The following is a 22,905-nucleotide window of genomic DNA, read 5'->3' on the forward strand; positions in this document are numbered from 1 at the left end:
CTTATCTACGGGAAGAATTTGGACTCAATTCTGTGAATGTTAACCTGCTAATAAATCAAAACTTTGGAATGTCTTTATATACATTACTATGACAATTCACATACCTATTTTGGTGATGGTTTCTTACTGTGAGAAGCAGGCCAGAGTCACTTTGAGCTCCATTAAATCCATTGCTTTATAAAACTATGATCACTTTATGTCCTAATTAAATGACCACATCTCTCTGTCTTTCGTCTTGTTTATACAGATTAATCCAGATAGAACGAATGGGCACCTTTCGATCTGTACTGTGCAATATTGTGGATGATGGTTATTATGATTATATGAGTTATTATTTATGGCATATCATACCCTGTTTTTGATAAGGAATGGGAAATGATTTCTCAATGAAAAGACAGGAAGATTTGTCTTTGAGAGATGGCTTCATCTGGAACAGAAAGCTGACAGGCACACCACGTGCCTGTTACTATAGAAGTTGAGAGACCCTCCCAGATGTTTACATTTTGGATGGAAAATGGCAGTTTGACGTAAACCAACACTGTGATGCTAGCATCTGCAAAGAAGCTTCATGTGGAGCATGCCCAGTGCAGGGAGTGGTGGCACCCTCCCTCTCCCATCACCCCCCTCCCGATCTCTAAAGATAAGGCTTGAACTTTACACTTGGAAATATCAGGGCATAGTCTAGAGGGGGTGTTTGCTTGTTTACTTTTGTTTTTCTAAAAGGTCCTCTTGAAACTAATTTCCTTTAACAAGCCAAGTACAGGGAAGAGAATCTTTAGAGTAATATAATGCATTGAGTTTAAAGAAGTTGAAGGCAGTCTCTGCACTTGGACCTGTCTTTGTTTCGAAAGCAATAGAAATTATTAGATTCGGTCTGTGGTGTGTGTGTGTGTGTGTGTGTGTGTGTGTGTGTGTGTATTGCCTCTTGAGATGGGAAAATAAGAAGATTCTTCTCAGACAGAAGTCTACTGGGGCTGGGAGTGAGAGCCCCAGAGGGAGAAAGGGACTGAGAAGAGGGGCTTCCTAGAGCATGGATAGCAAAGGCGCTAGGATTCTCCAGGGCTCAGCGCGCTCTGAGGATCTGTGCCCTGGGCTGCAGCTGCGGAAGATAAAGGCGCTATCCGGCTCATGAAGGCCACCTGGATCAGGCTTCTGAAAAGAGCCAAGGGAGGAAGGCTGAAGAATTCCGACATCTGTGTAAGCGAGAGGGCTTTTTGTTTGGGGGAGACAGTGTTTCCTTTGCTTTTCCGTTGTTGCAGTAAGTGCCCGCGGAGAGGGTGGTTTGATTTAGTTAGTACGCTCATGATTGCATGAGAGGGAGCTCGGGAGATTCCTGACATTTTTCTGAGCTCCCATTCCTGCGCTGTAATTTATTACCAGAGGAAATCTCTCAAGCAGGTGTTGTCCGTAGCCAGCTCTCACTAAATATCTGTGTACAGGTATTTTTAAATATGTTCCTGAAAGAGGGAGGGGGCAGGCTTGAGTGTCTTACCATGTTGTTTGAGAAGGTAGAAGGTGAAGAATGAGATAAAGAAACATCCTTAAGATGATAATGAGAGTTCTATCTCGGCAGCAAGAGTCCAGAGGGTTCAAGTTTGTAACTCTCCCTTTGATGCATTTTGTTGGTCTCTCCGGGTGTAAATACTTGTTCCAGCCCTCAGGGTGGTGTTGGAGTTATCCTTGAAACGTATCAATGCCCTTCAGCTCTGCACTGCACCACAGAGTTGGTTTAATGATAAAAGAACTGGTAGAGGCTTCCAGAAAGGATACCTTCTGGTAAATGAACCTAGGGAAGGAAGGGTGTCTCAGTAAACACAGCTTACCTTAGCAAAGAATGTGCAGGGCAAAGGGTGGTTTTTCTAGGTGGGTTGCTGCCAAATGGATTATTTTCTCCTCTTTTCAGGAATTTACAGCATACTCCAGGAAGCAAACTGCCACATCAGTGAAGCTTTTCCAGTGCACCCATCACACATTTGGATCTAGTTTATAATATACATTCTCCTCTGCAGGGTTCGGCAGACTCCTACACCAGCCGCCCATCCGATTCAGATGTGTCTTTGGAAGAGGACCGGGAGGCAGTCCGTAGAGAAGCTGAGCGGCAGGCCCAGGCACAGTTGGAAAAAGCAAAGGTAAAAAACCCACATCTTTTGGGGGAGGAAGGGCACGGTGCCCCTGAGGGGGGCCTGCCTGTGGATGTATCCCCTAAATCTCATGCCTGATCCACTGGAATACTTCATCAGCTGGCTTAACACAGGCATAATTAGGGGAAATGTGATATTAATAATAATCTTTAATGTTGTTTTCTAATCTAAACAACTCGTTTTGGTGGTGGGAGGTTAATGCAAACACAAACAAAAGGATCTCCAAATACACAAAGAGGAAAAACTGCATGTAATACCAAAATATTTTACTTCATCTTGCCAGTGAATCATTTCTGTTTACAAAACAGTGTCGATGCTAATGTTTATTTTCCCAGTCTAAAAACAAGTATTCTCATAAAGTTTACCTCATAGGTAGCTTACAATGCTCTCCTTATATGTTTATTTATGCTGCTTATGCAAACGAAAGCAACAAAGGATTTCCTTGATTAAGCTGACCTCCTCCAGGAAAGTTTTTCTCTTTGTTCTATGATGGAGTGTGTACTGCAGAGGAGCAAATGCAAACCCGGTCTGAAGTCTGCAAGGGAATTGCTCCCAGGCTGGATTTAACTCAGGCGCTGATATGGTGACAGATCTCAATATCATTGCGACTGAAACCTTAGATTGTTTCCATGTTGAAGGTATCTTAGTTTGTAACTTCTGAGTGAACATATTTCAAAATGGTTATTGGTTACACAAAAAAGAACAGTCACTACTATGAAAAAGAGTAAGTAGGGCATTGATCTTACTAGGAAAAATCAGGGCATTATCACAAGGTTTCTGCCTGCTGCCTTGTCTCTAAGAGGAGTAAAATCGCTGTGTGTTGCTATGGGGATGGCGGCTTGAATGCATGGACAGACCTTGTATAATATTCATGGCCTCTAGAACAGCTGCTGTAGTGGTTACCAAGCTACTGCTGGGAGACCTTGACTTCTAAAAAACAGTGCTTCTGCATTAACAGCTGGCAGGAAACCAGTCTCTGGGTCTCACAGCCTTAATTGCTAGACAGACCTTAAGAGCATTGGTGGAGTGGCTCTCTTTTCTGGCAGTGAAAACTGAAAAGCAAAATATAACCCAGTTGCCATTAGCTTACCTGTTCCCTGCTGCAAATTAGCCATTGGCAGACACTATGAAGCCGAAGTTAAATAACTACAAATAATGAGTGATTGGTAACATTAATGTGCCACAAGGGTACACTGTCCTAGATATGTTTTGTAATTCAGAACCCAATTCCACAATCTATCTTTTGTACCTGAAATTTGCACCTTAAAGAAAAGTTAAGGAAAAATGAGCAGTGTTTATTTCAAAAATAAAATTGTTCAGCTTGCAGCTAATTTATGCTCATCAAATTTAAATTGTTATCCATAGTCAGCCTTTTTTCCCCCCTACAATGTTATAGATCTGACCATTGAGAGCTTTAATTATCCATCTAGAATATTTTTGTCTGTGACCATACCCTATTAAGTCAGAGACTCACTGCCTTAGCTACAGAAAAGTCTGAGTCTTTCACTCTAGTGGCACCAAAGTGTGGCTTAAGTCAGATTCATGTTCCCTGTCTCACTGCCCAAAGAAATTCTAGATGAAACAATATTAAATATGAAAGGGCAAGGAAGAAAATTTAAAGCAAAGGCAAAACCTTTTTCCTATGTTTAATCAAAATAGTTCATTTATATTTACTTGTCTTTCAAAGTGGGTCAATACCTTAGAATTGGATTGTTCCAATGGCTAAATCTAGGGTGAATATTTGAATTTGTTCTGATGAAAGACGGAAGCAGTGAGATTTAAGCATTTATTTCAGCTCATGGCTGGGTAGGTACTGTCTTTTAATTATCATCTTCTTGAAGATAGAATGCAAAAGCAGAATTAGAGCTGTCTACCTCTTTTATTTTTTTAATCATCCCTCGCATAGAATGATGTTAGCAATTGGTGTTTTTACTTGGCCAACAGATGACATTAATTCATATAGATGATGTATGGACTAGACTTCACTTCTGCTTTTGGAGCCTGGTCCTAAATAAAGAGTATCCACCAACTGCTTTAATGGTACCTACATGAAATAAAGGAGTTGGCAAATACTGAGACTAGAATCACTGCCTTCTGAAGTTAAATGACCTACGAAAGGTTGTGTAACTAGGCAGCGATGCAACCACTAGGACCCAGAATTTTCCAACCACTTTGTTTTGACCTCTCTGGAATAGGATGTATTAAGTGGGCAGAGGGCAGATTGGTTTTTAGGCAAGTTAGTGTCAATTGATTACTTTGTTTTTTACCTTGATATTTCTGGGTCCCAGACACAGTTTGACTTGTCTAATTCTGACATACCTTTGCGTATACTGTCGTGCTAAAGTTCATATGGTTGAGACTGCTTTAAAAACAAATAATAAAAATTTAATTAGTTCTCACACTAATCCCTTCTTTATGAAGTTACATATTGAAATCTAATCTCCCATTTAAAGTTAGCTTGGCATATACTATAGACCAAATAAGTATTTCTTGGATGAATCAGAGAGGGATGAATTCTCGTAAAACTGTAACAAGGGTGATCTTGTAGTTAGGTGCTGTGGTGATTTCTGGTTCTGTTTATTGGAGGCTAACACTAGAACTCACTTTGGGCAATGGCTCAAATTTGTTCTCAGAGTCCACATATTGGAAACTGAATCTACAGGGCAAACATTGGAAGGCAGGCCTAATGGATGGTGTTTAACTTATTAAGACTCTACCCTTGAGAATGTATAAATGTTGCTTCTAAGTACATGTCCTATCTTAGGAGTGGGTTTCTTATCAAAGAGAGGTTGACCTCTTTGCTTTCTTGCCTTCTCTTTGTTCCTCTGCTATGGGTTGTTACTTTTTCTGTTGCTGATATCACATTAGCCTGACAAAAGCAACTTAAGGGAGAAAGGACTTAGAATCCAATGGTGCACCATCATGGTGGGGAAACCAAGAAGCAGAAGCTTAAAGCATCTGGTCACATCACACCCCAATCCAGAACAAAGAGTGGTGCATCATATGCTAATGTCCAGCTCTCTTTCTACATTTTAGGTAGTCCAAGATCCCAGCCAGGGAATGGTGACACCCACCATGAGCGGGTTTACCCACTATAATTACTGTAATCTAGACAAACCCCACAGATACATCTATAGACCCATTTCCTAGTCATTCTAGATTTTTGTCAAGCTAGAAACAGTAAGCATCACAGTCCTCAACTGTGATGGCAAGGAACACGATTTCTCACTTTTTGATCTCAAGAAGTATAAGAAATTTATAATCAGTATTTAATAAACAAATTGAGACATGTGAATAAATGCCTATGATACCAGACATGATAGTTCCTGCCTGTAACTCTAGCACTTGGGAGGATAAGGGTTCAAACCCTGTTTGCACAACATTTTGGAGCGTCTTTCTCCAAAGAATAAGATAGGTGAACAACTGAATGGATTTGAAGTGTATTTAGAGTTATACGATCCTGACTATAATCAGTTTTAGGACATTTTTATTTGCTTTATAAGGAATCTCAAGTACATTAAGTTCTTCATCATCCCTTCCAACTTTACTACCCTAGAAAGCCATCAATCAACTTTCTCTCTAGGTATCTGTTCTAAATGTTGAATATATTCCCATGGAATCAGGCTGTAGCTAGCCCTTTGTGACTGCCTGCATTCTCTTACATAATGTTTTTATTGCTCATGCAATGGGGCATCTACCATTACTGCATTTTTCGATGTCAAAGAATACACATTTACAACTGTATTTCACATTTGACAAATGTACCAATTAGGAGGCATTTGAATTACTTATGCTTTTCAGCATTGTGAATTATCCTGCTGTGAACATTTATGTAGAAGTTTTTTTTCCATGGGTGAGAAATATTTTAATTAGTTATGTGTTGTCTTAGTTTGTCTGGTTGTCAACCTTTATACCTGGGAAGAAGAAACCTCAATCGCCTCCCTCAGATTGGCCTGTGAGTACCTATAGGGAATTTTCTTTTGGGATTGCTGATTGATGTAAATCCCTAGGCAGGTGGTCCTGTGTTGTATAGGAAGGCTGCTGACTGCAAACCTGTGAGCAAACAGGGAAATGGCAGTCCTTTGTAGTCTCTGTACAGCCTTGACTTTAACCTCTAAGCTCCTCCCAGAGTTGTGTTTGATCTTCACGTTTGATCAGAGCAACAAAGAGTAAACTAGGACATATATCCAGTTTGTGTACATATCTAGAACTGACACTGTTAAATCACACTTTTTTATTGAAAGAATAATATTCTTTTTCACCCTCCACACTTGTCAAGATGATGTCATCTGCCCTGTAGGTAAAGACTATGTTGGGAAATCTGGATATGGAAGGGATTGGGGAACACAGATAGAATAATCTGGGTGTGATATCCTCAGAGAAGACTGAAACTCAATTTTGACTGCTCTTTTCAATATGCCTGTCTATTAAAAGGGTTGTACTTGGTACAGTTGGTATATAGGAAAAACCTTAAGACCAGAACCACAAAGGACAAATGGGCAAGGCTTTTGCCTACTGAAAACTTCTGTTGTTTGAGGAGAGATGTTGTACAGGTGGAACAAAGTACCAGGATGGGTAGAACAATTCAGTAGGCAGGAAAGGAAAACATTGTACTCAAATTGCTAGGATAGAGAATCCTTCTTACAAGAAGTAGTATCTTAAAACTAGACCTTCCAGGATGGACAAATGAAGCTTCATGTCTGAAAAAGACAGCAAGTGGAGCCTGGAGCAATGAGCACACCACCTAGCTCCTGGGGTGCAAAGTTTGTAAAGGCAGCTGGAAGACATGGAGCCTTCCAGGAAAGGGATTATTATTATTATTATTATTATTATTATTATTATTATTATTATTATTATTATAGATCTTGCCAACTGGAAATGTCTTTGTTATACACTCACATTTAATTACTAGCTTGTCTGGGTATAATGTTCAATAATGAAAACCGTTTGCCTTCAGATTGGTGAAGGCGTTGGCTTGTGGTTTAGTTTCCAGAGCTGTCCGAGCACAGTGGTATTCTGTGGCTATGATGTGGGTACGTTCAGTTCTCCTGTGCTCTAGGAATTTTGTTTCCTTTGGTGTTTTGACAGCTTGGCGTGATGTGCCTTGGTGTGAATCTTTTTGTTTATTGTGCTTGGCTTTTTATACATGCATTGAAAGGGGCCAGTCGCTTCAGTTCTAGAAAAAAAATTCTCAGTTTTTCTTTGATTATCGTCTTCTCCGGTGTCAGATGTTTGAGGAAGAGAATTCTTCTGAAGTAGTTTTCTCCCTAGTGTTTTGTTCTGAATTTTTTTAAATTTATTTTCTAACCCACCGGCCGAAACTTTTATTTATTTTGGAATTTTAATTCTTACTGAAATGTGTAATTTCTAAGATCTAGAAAGCTGGCTATATATGTTTCTAAATATTGGCACATTTCCATCAGCATGGATTTGCTTATTGTTCAAAGATACATCAGCTTACATTGCCTGTTCTCTTCATGATAAAATAAATGTAGAGACAGGTAGCTGGACCTGTGTCATGCTGGGTAGGTACAGTCATGTGTCCCAATACTATTATTATTCTACTTGCTTTTGCTGTTAGTTGACACTTTCTGTCGTTTGTTTATATCTTGGTGGCCTCTTGTCTTCTAACAGGCTGAGTTGGCACCTTCATGTGGTATTCTCAGAGCTGCAATAGAAGGCATCTGGGTATTTGACTCAGTAGTGGTTGCTTAGTGGAGGAATAAAGCCAATAGAGTGGGCATATATTAGAGAGGGACTTTTCTAGATTGGTTTACATGGCCATGGTCTTGTTAGCCCAGTCCAATAATGCTGTTATCACACTGGAGACATTAAGAACTGCTAACTTCTTAATTCACAAGGCTGGATGCTGTATCCATCTCAGTCTGCCTCAAAGACTGGAGGATTCCTGTAGAGCCATGGGCCTTCAATTCAAATTGAACGGTCGGTCGAAGGCACTGGAGTCTATTGTCAGCAGAGGATGGCAGCAGCAGCAAGAGAATAGATGAATTTGCCAAAAGGCCACAAAGGCCATCAGGAAAAGTAAAAGCCTTTCCCTCGGACCTCCTTATAGTGTCATGCTCCTTATAGTGTCTAGGTCACCTCTAGAAGGAAGGTGCTGCCTATATTCTGATGGGGGTGGAGGGTGTGACATTTCATTTAACCTAATCAAGGAAAGCCTTCATTGGCATGCCTGGATGCTAACCTAATCTAGTTAGTATCTCCAGAGGCTCGTTTCATGGGTTATTCAAGATACTGCTAAGTTGATATTCGGTACTAACCATCACTCCTAATCTATGCATGGCCATGAGCTGTATCCTCTCAAGCTTAACAAAACGAGAAAGAAGAAGCTCCAGGGTGATCAGCAATCTCCTCTTGTGTCACACTTGCTAGTGCTGTGTTGGCTGAAACAAGTCACAAGAATGAGCTCAGATCAGCGTAGACAAGGAGCTGCCTAGCACATGGATCTATGCCGACAGCTGCCCTGTCCCCTTTTCTTTCTTCTTCCCTTTGAAAGAAGAAATGCCTCTACCTTTTAGCATCAACAGCTCTGTCACCTCTTCAATCCTGGTAACTTTTTTTCTTTCTTTTTCTGAGTACTACCAACCTTGTCACCCAAACTTTACGCTCAATTTCTTTAATTCTATCGCCCCTTTCCTTTTAACCATTTGAACATGATTTCTTTGTCGATGGTCCCTCATGATATTTTTGTCACCATATTTATTGATGTTCAATTAAGCCTTTTATAACTTCTCAGCCTATCACCACATTTTTTTTTTTACTTTTCTGGTATTCTAGTTATATTTCTATTGATGTGATAAAGATAATAACCAAAAGCAACTTGAGAATAAGAAGGTTTATTTAGCCTTACAAGTTGAGGTCCATCATTGAGGTAGATCCAGGCAGGAACCTAGAGCTGGAACTGAAACAGAGGCCATGAAGGAGTGTATATCAATGACTTTCTCTTTATGGCTTGCTCAGCCTGTTTTCTAACACAGCTCAGGACCAGCCAACCAGCAGTCAGATGTAGCACCACCCGCAATGAACTGGATCCTCCTACATCCTCAGTCTTGATTAAGGAATCAAGACAGTGCCCCACAATCTGATGGAGGCAATTTCTCTATTAAGATTCCCTCTTCTCAGGAGGAGTAAGAAGAGGAGGAGGAGAAGGAGAAGAAGAACTAGGTGACTAGAGAGAGAGAGGGTGGGGGGAACATGGAGGCAGATGTTCGAGTGTCTCAGCCAGTCAAAGATAGTTGATATATCTAGGTTAGGTATTGGGTTACACTTCTGATTGTATGGGCATCTTGTTATTGAACATCACCAAACTTATAAAGCCTTTGATTAACATGGAAAAAAATTGTATAAAAGCAAAAAGGAGAAGGGAGGATGGGATAGGGGTTTTCTAGGGAGGGGAAATGGGGAAAGGAGATGGCATCTGAAATATAAATAAAATATCCAATAAAAATTTTTTTAAAAAAGAAAAAAAATAGTAATAAAAGGTAAAAAAAAAAATCCCTCTTCTTAGCTATGTCTTTAGGTTTGTGTCAAGTTCACAAAACCTAACCAGCACATCTGGCAAATCTATTGTGTTATGGATGCTGGCTACAATAGAAAAATATCTAAGTCAGCTACCTACGTCATTAACTAGCCAGGCTATTTCTCTTCAGATGTTCTTTGTATATGTATGTATCTGTGTGTATGTGTATGCTATATTGTGAATGTACAGGCATGTATGCCAAGAAATGCACATCCAGAGGCCATGGAAGGACATCAGTAGTCCTCCTCTAGCTCTTTCCAGCCTAGTGTTGAAATATTGTCTCTCACTGAACCAGAATTTCATTGTTTCAGCTTGCCTGGCTGACCAATGACACCTAGGGATCTAATATCTTTGTTTCTCCAATGGTGGTATTATAAGCGCCTGTAACCTTGCCCAGGTTTTTCGAGGGTACTAAGAATTTGAGCTCAGGTCCTCTTGCTTTTGTGAAAAACTCTCTAAGCCACTGATTGATTCCCTGAGCCCCCTTATTCTACATTGACTTTTATTTTCCTTAACTAAAGTATAAAAATCTATCCTATTAATACTCAGCTCAGGTATTAGCTTTTTTGGCATCTTTGTCTTCAGTGTTCCTGGTTTCTGCTGAAAAGGCACCAGGGAAATCCACTGAGCATCAAGACCTTCTACAGAAGCAAGGAACGCCTGCCCAGCATGTGTGGTCTGTGGATTCTAACTGGTATTCATCCAGAAGCTCTCTTCCTGCTTAGGTCTAGATTGTGATTTCTGTGTACATTTCTTTTGGATATAATTTGTCTACCAATAAACGTTTTCATCTGAGGATGCCCTATCCTCCTCAAGACTTCAGCCATCGCTGAGTCTCAACTTTTGCCCACTTGTGGGTGTCTCAGATCTCAGCATCTTTCAGTTCTATCACTCCTAAGAGTGGAGCTACCCACCTTTTTCTTTAAACCTATTCATCTCCACATTTTCTCATTACATCATTGTTCTCTCCATCTTCCCAAGGATAAAGTTTTTGTCCAGGGATCAAAGAGTTAACAACTGTTTTTTTCCTGTAAAGGAACAGACAGGAAATATTTTAGGTACTTTGGATCTCTGTTAAAGCTCGACTCAGAGAGACATGAATGTAAATTCCATTTTCACCATGGACCAGTGGCTTTGTCTGTTGATATATTATATAGTATGGTAGTATGATAATGCTCCCCATAAGCTTATAAATTTAACTGTTTGATTCCCAACTGATTAAGAGAGATTAGGAGATATGGCCTTCTTCAAGGAGGCATGGTCTTCTTTAAGGAGATATGGCCTTCAAGGAGGTGTGGCCTTCTTAAAGGAGGTGTGGCCTTTTTCATGGAGGTGTGGTCTTCTTCGAGGAGGTGTGGTTTTCTTTAAGGAGGTGTGGTCTTCTTCAAGAAAATGTGTCATTGTGGGGTGGGCTTTGAAGTTTTAAAAACCTACCCTAGGCCTAGTCTCTCACTCTTTCTATCACATGCTTATGGATTGGATATAAACTCTCAGCCATGAATTCAGAGCCATGCCTTCATGCCTGCTACTATGCTTCCTGCCACGATACTCACCCTCTGAAAATATAAGCAAGACCCCCTCCCCACAATCAAGTGCTTCCTTTAAGATGTCTTAGTCATGGTGCCTTTTCACAGCAAAAAAAAAAAAAAAAAAAAATAGTAACTAAGACACAATTAGATCATTTTTCTCATTGGTAAAATGCCAGTGATTCTTGCTTCTCAGAATTTCAGTGCTAACAGAACGACCTTGTGCAAGGTGAGCACATGGCTCCAGAACCTCTTTTTACCTTGGACCTCTTGAGATGGGCACAGGAACTAGTGTTTTGAAATGCCTCTCATCACTCAGCCTGGTATCTAGGGAGAGCTTGGTAACCAGAAATTGTAATGCTGCTCTCCTTGTTCTCTTTGAGTTCACTGCTGCTGAAATACACTATTTTGTACAGTCACTATCCTGGTTGCATTATTAGTTTCTAATTTAGTGCTGAGTGCTGTGGAGCAAATTTGTGACATCTAATAGTTGCAGACTTGAGGGAGATATGGCCAGCATGGTGACTCATAAATCAGATCATGCCAAGTCTTGGTGACAACTCAGGTTGCATTCCTACACATTCTTATGCCCAAAGCATGTTTTCTCTCTCTTGAACTATGACCAACTTGCCTCTAAAGATGTCCCTGGTACTTTATCAAACAGAGCTGATTGCTTCCCCAGACACCAAGTGCAAGCTAATGTCCATGCCCTTTTCTAAGGCTCTTTTCTGAATGGATCTGCATAATTTGGAAATAAACTCAAATTCTGCTCACTATATCTTTAAGATTGTATTTACTTGGCATTCTGCTATGAGTGTGTGTTATACTCTTACCAGTAGGAGTTCCATTTTTAAAAAGAACCTGATGCTTTATCTAATTAGATGAAGTTGAATGCAGTAAGGTATCTTACAATGCATAGATGACCTTCATGAACAGAAGTTCAAGAGGACTGACCGAAGTTTTCCTATATTTAAAAATGGCTGGGAAGATGGTACAGTGGGTAAAGTACTTGTGGTTCAGGAGTGACCACAGTTTGGATCCCAAGAAATGCAAGATGGGCATGGCAGTCTGCCTACAATTCCAGCATTGTGAAGATGGAGAGAGGGGGAAATCCATGAAAAACTGGTTAGGTAATCTACTTATATCAGTGAGCTCTGGGTTTAATTACAAGATCCTACCCCCGGTGAATAAGGTAGAAAGTGAAAAAAAAAGTCCATATCAGCCTAAGGCCTTTACACATACATATACACATGGGCATACACTCCCTACATGTGTGCCCATAGACACTTGAACACATACATGCAAATACACATATACCACACATATATGCAAGCAAAGCAAAAAAAAAAAAATAATAACTGTACTGTTAGTTAAGAAGCCTTATAAGGACTGTTAATATGATAAAGAGACTCCTGGCCATTTCAAAACCATAAATGGATAGGGGAAAGAGGATTGTAAACTTTGTGGCTCAAGCCTTTTTCTTTCATTCTCTTAAAGAGCTGTAGCCAAACATCTTTGCTATATCATAAACAGAGCTATAAATACACTGCCATTTTCTTGCCTGTCCCCTTCTGACATGAATAGGAGTCAACACAAAGGACCCTTACGCAGAGCTGGGTGGAGTTTCCTCTTTGTTTTCCTGAGTTTTGACCTACCACAGCTGAATCAAAAGTACCGGAACTATGGTAGAGTAGAATTTTTTAATCAACACTGAATGGGTTGTATTGTGTTGAGAAGAGCTAGGGGAAGTCCAGCTTACATGTGGCTTCTTCCCTCAAGAGGGTCATAATCTATTTGTGATTCTGTTCATGTGTGTCACTGTTCTAAGTATGTAAAGACAGTGAGGCTGATAACCTTCTGAAAGGACATATGCTCTAAGGGTGTTGAGCAGGTAGACCTCACTACCACTGTGCTAGAGAAGGTTCATAGGGCAGTATAGATTAGAGATGGCCTCTTCTGTCATGTGACCTTATCTGTGGGGATACAGGCTGTGCGGATCAGCCATGTGCTTCTATAAGGTGATCAAGAGGGCTGAGGAGATAACACAGAACATGGGCTTCTACCCTTATTTAATGTTAAGTCTCACTTCACCTAGAGTTTGTCTTCAACTGAAGTATTATTTTTACTCCGCAAACCTGTGTGTGTGTGCATGCGCACACATCTGTAGGGGTGTTGGTGTTTGTATGTGTAGGTACACAGGCATACCATTCTTGCAGAGGGCAGAAGTCAATCTTAAGATCCTTTCTTAGAACACTGTCCACCTTTGTTTTTGTTTATTTGTTTGGGAATTTTTTTTTGAAAGTGTCTCTCAATGGTACCTGGTGATAACCGATAACAACAGATTGGCGAGGGAGCTCCATGATTCCTGTTTCTGCCAGCATTGGAGATACAGGTACAGCCAGCTTTTTAGCTGGGGTAGAGGACCTGAAATCCCATGTTAATGCTTGTGCGATGAGCATGTTACCTGCTGAGCCACCAATAGGTAACAATTACTCTTTGTGATAATTTAGAGTCTCTGTGTCTAACTTCCCACTGAATAACTGACCTGCCTTGGGTCCACATAACTCCTCCCTAGGAGAAAACATGGGAATCTAGAGCTATCTCATGCTATAAATGAAGAATGTGTGATATTGAGCAATGTCTCCGAAGGTCATTGAGCTCCTAATTGGCAAAATTAGTGTAAAAGCTCAGCCTCTGTGCCTAAGTTCCTTTACTAACCAGTCACTCCACCCCTTCTTAGTAAATACTCTGATCATTAACTATGAACATGAAAATAAAACAAAACAACCATTAAAATCATTTTTAAGGTCAAACCAATATCCGTGCCTTTTTCTATTGAGTGTAGGTAGGATAAATGGAGTTCAGAAGTAGAATACCTACTGCACTTTCCCTGCATTTTAAGATTTGACTAACATCTATTTGATGGATTTGAAGTGTATCTTCACTTGGAAAAACTGACTAAGTGTGTGTGTGTGCCCACTTGCGAGTGACAAGTGTACTTGTACATACGTATGTGCCTGGGTGCATGTGTGAAAGTCAGAAGACAATTTGTGAGAGCTGCTCTCTCCTTTGATCATATGGGTCTTAGAAATCAAAGACATGTCGGCAGGCTTGGAAGCAGGTGCCTTCACCCTCCGAGGCATCTCTCCAGCCTCCATCTTCACACTCTAAACAAACATCTTGTGCTAAAATGTCTCATGTAGTGAGTTGTTAAAGAAAGAGATCAGAGCATATGCAGAGGCTATTCTTGGTTAGCTGGAGATAGGACAGTCAAGTGCATGAGACTATAGTGACGTGGTTTCTGTAGAGGAATGGAAATACAACCAACTACCTGGGAATTAGGTTATATAGAGAATGCAGGAAAGAAGCTTGGATACATAAGGAAGAGGAGATTGAAATTATAATGAAATGATTTAAAAAGAGATTTCATTGTTATCTCTTTCTAAAGAAAAATGGAAAGAAACAGTCTACAATTATAGTAGACAAAATTGAAAGTCTGTTTGACCACTGATTGTTAAGAGAAGAGCCGTGTTACAAAGGAAGGTTAGGAAGCTACTGTCATGTTGATTTTAAATGTAATATTTATGGGTTTAAAAAAAGAAAAACCCTAAACTCTGTTTTTAGGAAAGACAGTGTATCACACAATTACCTATCAAAATCATATGTATTCCCATGACTTCTAACAAATGTTCTTTGTACTGATATTTATTTGCAAAATTAACACATACTTTTGAATGTCACTTCTCGTATATTTGAGGTTCACACCATGCTCACCATGCCCTTCCTAGACACAGGTGAAGTGGGTGGGAAAGAAGCTAGACAAAGATGGAAACAGTCTGGCCCTTAGGATTCAAGTTCTACTCCCTGGATTTTTAAGCAGTTGATTATTACTTTTCTTCCCAAGAGAAACTATAGTCATCCTTAAGTGAAATGTTACAGAATCCATTGTTTCCTGGGTTTAAGTCAACCAAGATTCCTTACAAGAGAGTTATATTACAGGTTTTTGAGGGTTTTTTTTTTTTTTCCGTTTTGTTTGGGGGGTTGTTTTGAGGGTTTTTTTTCTTTTTTCTCTCTTTCTTTTTTTTTCTTGCTTGTTTGCAAAGAACTAAGTGTCTCACACTGAGCTCAGTTCAACTAAGAGAGATACTTGCTGATGCCTAACAGAACAAAGAATGCCACAGGAGGCAGGCAGCAGGCTGTTTGCTTTTCCTCAGTGTCTGAGTCCCTGCTTCATTGTGTGACAGATTCTAAAATGGATGACCAGGATTGAAGGTCCTTTGAGTAGATAAATTCTCTACATGCTGTATCAATGCTGTTCATGGATCACACTTGCATGAGGCACCTGCCTTGTGGTGCTATGTGACAATCTGATCGTACCTGGAAGCCACATGATCAACAACTGACATTTGGGAGTCGCTTCTATCCTTCCACTGTAGGTTCTGGGTATGGACAAGCTCAGGTTGTACAGGAACCAGTCGCTTTGAAATGCTAACTCAAAAGACTATGTGGTAAATGGGGTACATAGACTCTGTGTGTGTGTGTGTGTGTGTGTGTGTGTGTGTGTGTGTGTGTACATGAATATGTGTGTAGGTAAAAAATGGCTGGGGAACCGCAGGGTTCCTCCAGCTGGAAGTTAGGCCCAGCTGCTGACTAAAGACCTCTCCACAGTTCCTCATGGCGCAGCCCCATCACATGAGGAAGTCCTTGGGTTTCCAAAACTGGTTTATTGGCATGGAAGATGGTGGATAGATCTGGATACACACCCCCCAAAACCCAGGGCAGACCTGAGTTAAATAGGGAGGGGAAGAGGGGGGAGGGGCTGGGGAGGAATGCTCCACTCTCTGGCCTTCAGGTACCTTATTATTATGTAAATCTCTCTAGGCCCTAGGCCTGTTTATCATGCCCTTCACCTGTGTACTTGACTGAAGGGTGAAGGTGGAATGGAGATTGTGTTAGGCCCGACAAATATGCACACATATGTGCTGTGTATGTGATATATATTTACATATATACAATATATATATATATTGTATATATGTATATTATGATTAAGCCTTTGCTGTGATCTAAGAGCTAATTTAAATAGAAATATGATGATGTTCAATGTCATTCATCCAACTCCATAGTTTCAAATGTGTTCTGGGACTGTGGCTCAGTTGGTAGAGTACTTACTCAACCCTAGCTCCCATTCTCAGCAACACTTATAGAAGGTGTGGTACACACAACTATGATCCATGCACTCTGGAAGTGAAGGCAAGAGCATCATGATTTCAAGATCCTCTTTGGCTATAGGGAAAGACCAGCTTAGAATACAAAAGATCCTGCAGGTCCCCACATCTACTCCCCAATTATCTTTAAATAAAATAAGATCAGTGGCATGGCTTGGTAGACAAAGGTGATTACTGCCAAGCCTGAAAGCATGAGTTGCATCCATCTCTGGGGTACACATAGAAGAAGGAGAGAATCTACTCCCACAAGTTTTCTTCTGAACTCCACATATGCACTGTGACAGGCATATGGTCCATATCACACTTGCTCTGTGAATGGTGGTCTAAGACTTTAGAAACTAGTGTATTTTATTTTTAAAGTATTTCCCCTAGAAATGAATATATATATATATATATATATATATATATATATATATATTCATACTCATATATATATGTATATATATATATATATCACATACACATAGTCTTCTATGTATCTCATTTTCCACATGATAGAGCTTTGAGTTGGCATTTCAAAAGGACTGATTACCATACAACACTGATGACCTGAGCATCATACCCAGAACCTACAGTGGAAAGAGAGAAATGATTCCAAAATGTCAGTTATTGATCCTCTAATTTTAGGTGTATGATCTAATATGCTTTCTCCTTCTCTCTTCCTTTCCCCCTTCCTCCTTCCTCGATCGCTCCCTTTCTCACTCTCTTACACACACAATGATAAATAAATAGACAAATAAATAAATAAGAAACAAATAAATACTATCAGTTTGAGTTGGTGCTCTTCCAGAGGACCTACATGATGCTCACAATTAACCTACAGAGGTTTAGTTTCCAGAACCTACATGATGCTCACAACCCTGTAACTTCATTTCTGAAGGATTCAATGCCCACTTCTGACCTTGTGCATGCATATACATACATGTAGGCAAAAATCACTCACAAAATAAAAAATAAAACTAGATGTGGTAACACATGTCTTTAATCCCAGTTCTTGGGAAGCAGAGTCAGGGAGATGTCTATGAGTTCAAGAGCAGCATGGTCTATTCAGTAATGCATATCATACTAGCACAGAAAGGATGCTTTTCTTTAAGAAACAGTATAATTGTTGTTTTCTATTGTGTTCCATATCAAGCATACGTTTGAATATATAATACCTTTATGGGCTTTCTCCAGAAACAGTCAGCTTATATTCTCACAGCCTGGTTCACATTTGCAGGGTCTCCACAGATGATCTCCTAAGGATATATAAGCTACGAGACTCTCGTGGTATCAACCTTAGCCATCTTTTGGTCAGGATAGCTGATGCAAAATGACTATAAGTGTGTGGAGTGTTTTCCTTTGTGCTTGGATACTTGAGGATATTCCTGTGTGTGTGTGTTCCAAACTCTGGTCTCAGCTGTAATGTTTAGTCTAGCGTGAAAGTGGAGGCCGGGCAAATATACACTACTCTAAACACTCTCATGTTCTATAGCTGTTGGTCGTGTTCTAGTTTAAACAGTTGTCAAGGATTAGGATTTCAGTATTTTGCTTTTGAGATTTTTTAATGGTCGGTAGGAAAGTAAATCAAATGGAAAGATCCTCTCCAGTTTTAGAAGTTGAGCGGAGGGTGGGAACTAATCTCCTCTGTGGTTTTGGCTGGCCATGTGCCTGTGCTGCTTTACTGGTTTGTGGCTACTTATTTGATTTATCTTGTGTTAATTCACATAAAATGTAATTGCCATAGTTTTCCTGTTTATTCTTGCCTAAATTACCTGTCAGACTTAGAGAACTAACATAAGTAAACTGGAAAAAGGAAATCCTGTCTGCCTGGGGACAGCTGGGGACTTCTGATTCCTTGTTCTCTTTTCCCCTGGATTTTATGTACAGCTCTCTGGCTTCCTCAACAATAACAACAACAACCACAACAAGGGGCATTTTGTGGCTAAAGGTTAAATGTTTGATAGACACATTCCCTGCTCTTTGGCAACTATGTGTTCTGTTACCAAATAGCTTGTTGCTCTGTCCATCTCTCCCATCTTCAGAGAATTAGTTTGCATTTCTCCTATCTCTGATACCATTACTTGTTTCTCTTCCCAAGCATACAAAACTTGCAGCAACTGAGACCTTTCTCAACACTTGTAATTCTTTTTGATGTTTGCATATAGATGGAGAGAAAATGAATCATGGAATCTGCTAAGTAATAGGGAATGTGTACATGAACACAAAAATTCTGGATGTAATCATATTTTGTCATCATAGTTTATAGCATAATGATGTTACAGATTTTATAAACTACACTTATGTATTCTCTCTCGCTCCCCCACTGTGTGTGTGTTCCATATCAAGAATACTTTTGAATATATAATACCTTTATGGGCTTTCTCCAGAGACAGTCAACTTGTATTTCCATAGCCTGGTTCACATTCACAGGGTCTTCACAGGTAGGGGTGTGTGTGTGTGTGTGTGTGTGTGTGTGTGTGTGTGTACGCATATGGACAAATGAATATGCCTATGCCATATCATGTATGTGAAAATCAGAAGACAACTTTCAGGAGTTGGTTTTCTCCTTGCACCTTGCTCATCTCAAGGGATGAACCTCAGATCACCAGGCTTCAAAGCAAGAGCCATTATCTGCTAAGGTATGAGTTCTAAGGCTCTGTTTTGTCTCCACTACAAAGGATCTGAGGTGATACTTCCTCTTTCCAGCCTGGTGTACTGTGGGATTATAAGCTGACTCTCTTTATTTGAAATATATTTTCATGTAGCCCCATCTGGCCTTGAACTCACTAAGGATTTTAGCTTAAATCACATTTCCATACTACAATCCACCCAGTTAGCAAAGTATATATTTCGTTACCTCTTGTGATGATTAGTTTTAATTGTATCCAGTTGACCAGATGAGATAGTCAGCCTCGTGGACTGAATAATTACTGGATATTTGGATCTTCTCTTGTGATACAGACATTGTTGGATTAGCTGGACCACCGTGGCATGTTGTAATCTGGATTCATAAGCCAAATAAATACTTTCCTTCCCTTTATAGCACCTTCTGTCGGGGGTATATTGTCACAGCAATAGAAACAAAACCATGGCGCCATTACTAAGAAAAGTGTATAGATGATACCAGGATAAAAATGTTTATTCTGTTCCATGTTCTCCTACACTGACAACACGTAGTATCAGGTTTAATTTTCTTGTCTATCTCACAAATGTAAACTTTACATTTAATTGTAGTCTAATTTTATAATTACTTATAAAATTGGACATTTTTCTTCTTTTGTTTTTAACTTTTGTTTTGTTCTCCAGTGAAATTGCTGTGCATAATTTTGGGCTAATTGACATGCAAATTGTGTTTTCTAAGAATTGATACAAGAACTTGATGTTTTCCTGTTCTCACTATTCTTGCTGATTATATTGCTGAACGACTTTGAGTCATGGCTTCTTCTCTCTCATTTCTGTATTGTGCTCAATGCAGTCAAGTCACACGGATTTTTTTTCTGTCTGTTTAATATGGGGATCTTCGGAAAGAAGTTTTTACTATCGGTGTTCAGGAAGACTTCTTCTGTCTTTATTTCTAAGAGTTTAAAATTTTGTCATCCATATTTAATTCCTTAATCTCTCTAAAGTTAGTCTTGGTGTTTTGTGTGAAGTAAGGATGTGATTCACTAGGAATACTTTTTTTTTCTTTACTGGTATTTTTATTCAATGGCTTCTCTCTCTCCAGCCTGAAACACCTATTCAGCTGTAAGTAACTTTCCATCTCTGAGTAGGTCAGAATCTGCCTCCTTTTCTGTGTTGGTGCTACCCTACCTTAATCACTACAGTGTGAAAATAATCCCAAACATAGCTTCAGCATTTTACCTTGCTCTAGTTTTCAAAATAGAATCAACGGCCCTTGTATATTTTTTATTGTATTTAAATTCTAGATATCATATTTTTTAATCCAACTGAAGAGGGGGAGAAGAAAAAGGTGAGGGAGGGGAGAGAAGGAAGGAGAGAAAAGGAAAGGAAGACTCAAGTGTACTGTGCTCAGCTTTGGGCATGACAGTAAGTCTTTAGATAACCTTGAAAGAAAATGCCCTTGTTAGAGCATTGGGTCATTTTATTTGTGAGAAAGAAATGTTTTTCATTAATTTTATTCATAAATATTTGACAGGTTTTCTTATAAAATCTAAAGTGAGAAAATTACATTTGCTAAATCCTGGCCCAACCTCAGGCTAAAACTGAGGCCTGCTTGATTCTCAGGTATGCATAGTTCTTATGAGAACAATAACTCACACACCACTGGGATGCTTTTGTAACCTCAAGACTTTTTGCTCCCCTCCCTGGTCAAACAGCAATACCATGGTAACACAGCTGTGCCCTATTTTTGTAAAACCTTCATACTCTTTCATGCTTGTCATACTCTTTCACTGCACCTGCATCAACTGAAAGTGCTCAACCTGTAGTTTTTGCTTTTATAAATCCCCTGTTTCACCAACTTGGACCATCTCTTTAGACTTGTAGTCTCAAGAGTATGTACTCGAGCCAGGTCTGTGTGGCTCAATAAAAATTTCAAGTTCATAAAGAACTTGTCCTAGCTCCTTCTCTTGAGCATAAATAAGAACGTGGTCCCTAGCGTCTCAAGAAAGACGATGGGGCTGATTTGTCTTGGCAATAGCACACATGTGATTCTGGTGTCTTCTGAAGTTATGACTCAAAAGGTTTCTGGTGTGTACTGGGTGGGGTTACATCTGATAAGGTAAAGCTCTAGATCCACCTGGTCACAGAGGAAGTTAAGATGTTTTTACTGTGAATAAAAGTTTATGGTTTTATTTATAAGATTTCCAGAAGCCATCCTAACAGTCACTTGTATTCAGGCCATACGTATTGCTCATTGTTAATCTTAGTTGGTAATATCTCTGTATAAAAGGAAGCATTCTCCTGTAGACAACCTTCACAGTGAATTATTAACTATGTTGGAATTCTCAATTTTTAGCTAGTGAAGGGCTTGTTTCTCTTTAACTTTCCTTGTCAACAGGGGAACTCTAAAATAATTAGACTATGAGTGAGCCTATGTGAACCTATCTAAGAGCCCCAGAGTCATACAAAATGCTTTTTGTTTTTACTTTAAATAGTGTATAGAGGGAGAGGAAAGACATTTTTATTGATTTTAATTGAAAATTATGCTTAAGAATTGGAGGAGCATTGTAGACTAATGTCTAAAAATGTCTCAGTACAATTCAATGTATCCCTAAGTGAATAAAATAATATGTCTGGCTTAGGATTTGTGTCGTTATGAGACATGTCTTCCAAAAGAAAGGATTCAGAGGACTGGACATAATTCTAATGCAAATGAGCTGGGGCAGTATGACAAGCATATACTATCCAATTCCCATGTATATGCCTGAAAATATTTATGTTTGCATGAAATATACCAGCCAAGCGAAATCTCTTAAGGTAATCTCTATCATTTGTATTTGGGTCCAGTCAGATACTCTCAGATTTATGTTTATATGCAAATGTTACTTTATCTGAGATTTTATGATACCCAGTACAGCACACAGTACATGCTGGCTTGCTGGCTTTTTCTATTCTTTCTCACTTGCTTGGGAGTATGGAATAAATCTGCTTTCCTATGGGTGTCTAAAGTAAATCCCAAGCTCTTCCCTAAAGTCTTTAGACTCTTCCCAGAACACCTATTGTGGCTTTTCTTATAGTTAAATGTAGCGTGAAGTTCCTGTAGTTAACTGAAAGTTCATTGTCAACTGAGGCTTGATCTCTAAACATCCATGATAGAAAATACACAGCACTGACCAGGTTGAGGTGGTGTTTTGTCTTTTCCTCATTTGACTAAGAACTCTACATATAAATAGCAATTTTTTCTTCCCAGAGTACCAGAGCAGAAGGTGAGATATTTTTCTCAGAGCCTGGGTTCCACCAATCTACTGCAATGCCAAGAGAATAAAAGAGAGAAACATGGAATGGAGAGAGGGAGAGAGGGAGGGAGGAAGGGCAAGAGGAAGGGAGGAAGGAAGTAGATTCATCTCTCTAGACAAAGAAAATTCCATAGCCTAATATTTCAATGCCAATGCTAAATACAATGAAAATATATTCATAAGATGAAGATAAGAGATAGATGTGCAGTTCCATCCTGTTACCTGCCCTTCCTGTAGCTGTGCTTAATTCTCTATTACAGCCTTACAGTTGAGATAATGCTATTTATTAACTAAACTGTAGATATGGCTTGAGGATGTGCTTCAGTTGGTAGCATGCTTCCCTAGGTACTCCATGAGGCCTTGAATTAATCCCTAGCATTTTACAAACCATGTATGGTAGCACACACCTGAAGTTCCATTATGAAAAGAGGCCAGAAGTTCAATTTTATCCTTGGCTAAGTTCAAGGCAGCCTGGGATACAGAAGATGCTGTCTTTAAAAAAAAGTGATACTGTCTTTTTAAAACACACACACACACACACACACATGTATGTATGTATGTATCCAATTT

The 22,905-nt window shown here is 39.5% G+C and overlaps 1 protein-coding gene across 9 annotated transcripts in view; it reads left to right on the forward strand.

The window, feature by feature from the left end:
- Cacnb2 (calcium voltage-gated channel auxiliary subunit beta 2) overlaps positions 1 to 22,905 on the forward strand; it is a 350,616-nt gene that overhangs the window by 245,663 nt on the left and 82,048 nt on the right. For 7 of the 9 annotated variants that reach the window (XM_076939526.1, XM_076939527.1, XM_034509698.2 and 4 more), the window contains one exon: positions 2,010 to 2,129. In XM_076939526.1, coding sequence (XP_076795641.1) covers positions 2,010 to 2,129 — 120 coding nt within the window. Of the gene's footprint in view, positions 1 to 670; positions 1,198 to 2,009; positions 2,130 to 22,905 lie in introns of those variants that run through there. The other 2 variants (XM_034509696.2, XM_076939531.1) reach the window with 2 other exon arrangements.

The sequence above is a fragment of the Arvicanthis niloticus genome, chromosome 8 (genome assembly GCF_011762505.2).
Source record: "Arvicanthis niloticus isolate mArvNil1 chromosome 8, mArvNil1.pat.X, whole genome shotgun sequence".
In the NCBI taxonomy this organism is placed as follows: domain Eukaryota; kingdom Metazoa; phylum Chordata; class Mammalia; order Rodentia; family Muridae; genus Arvicanthis; species Arvicanthis niloticus.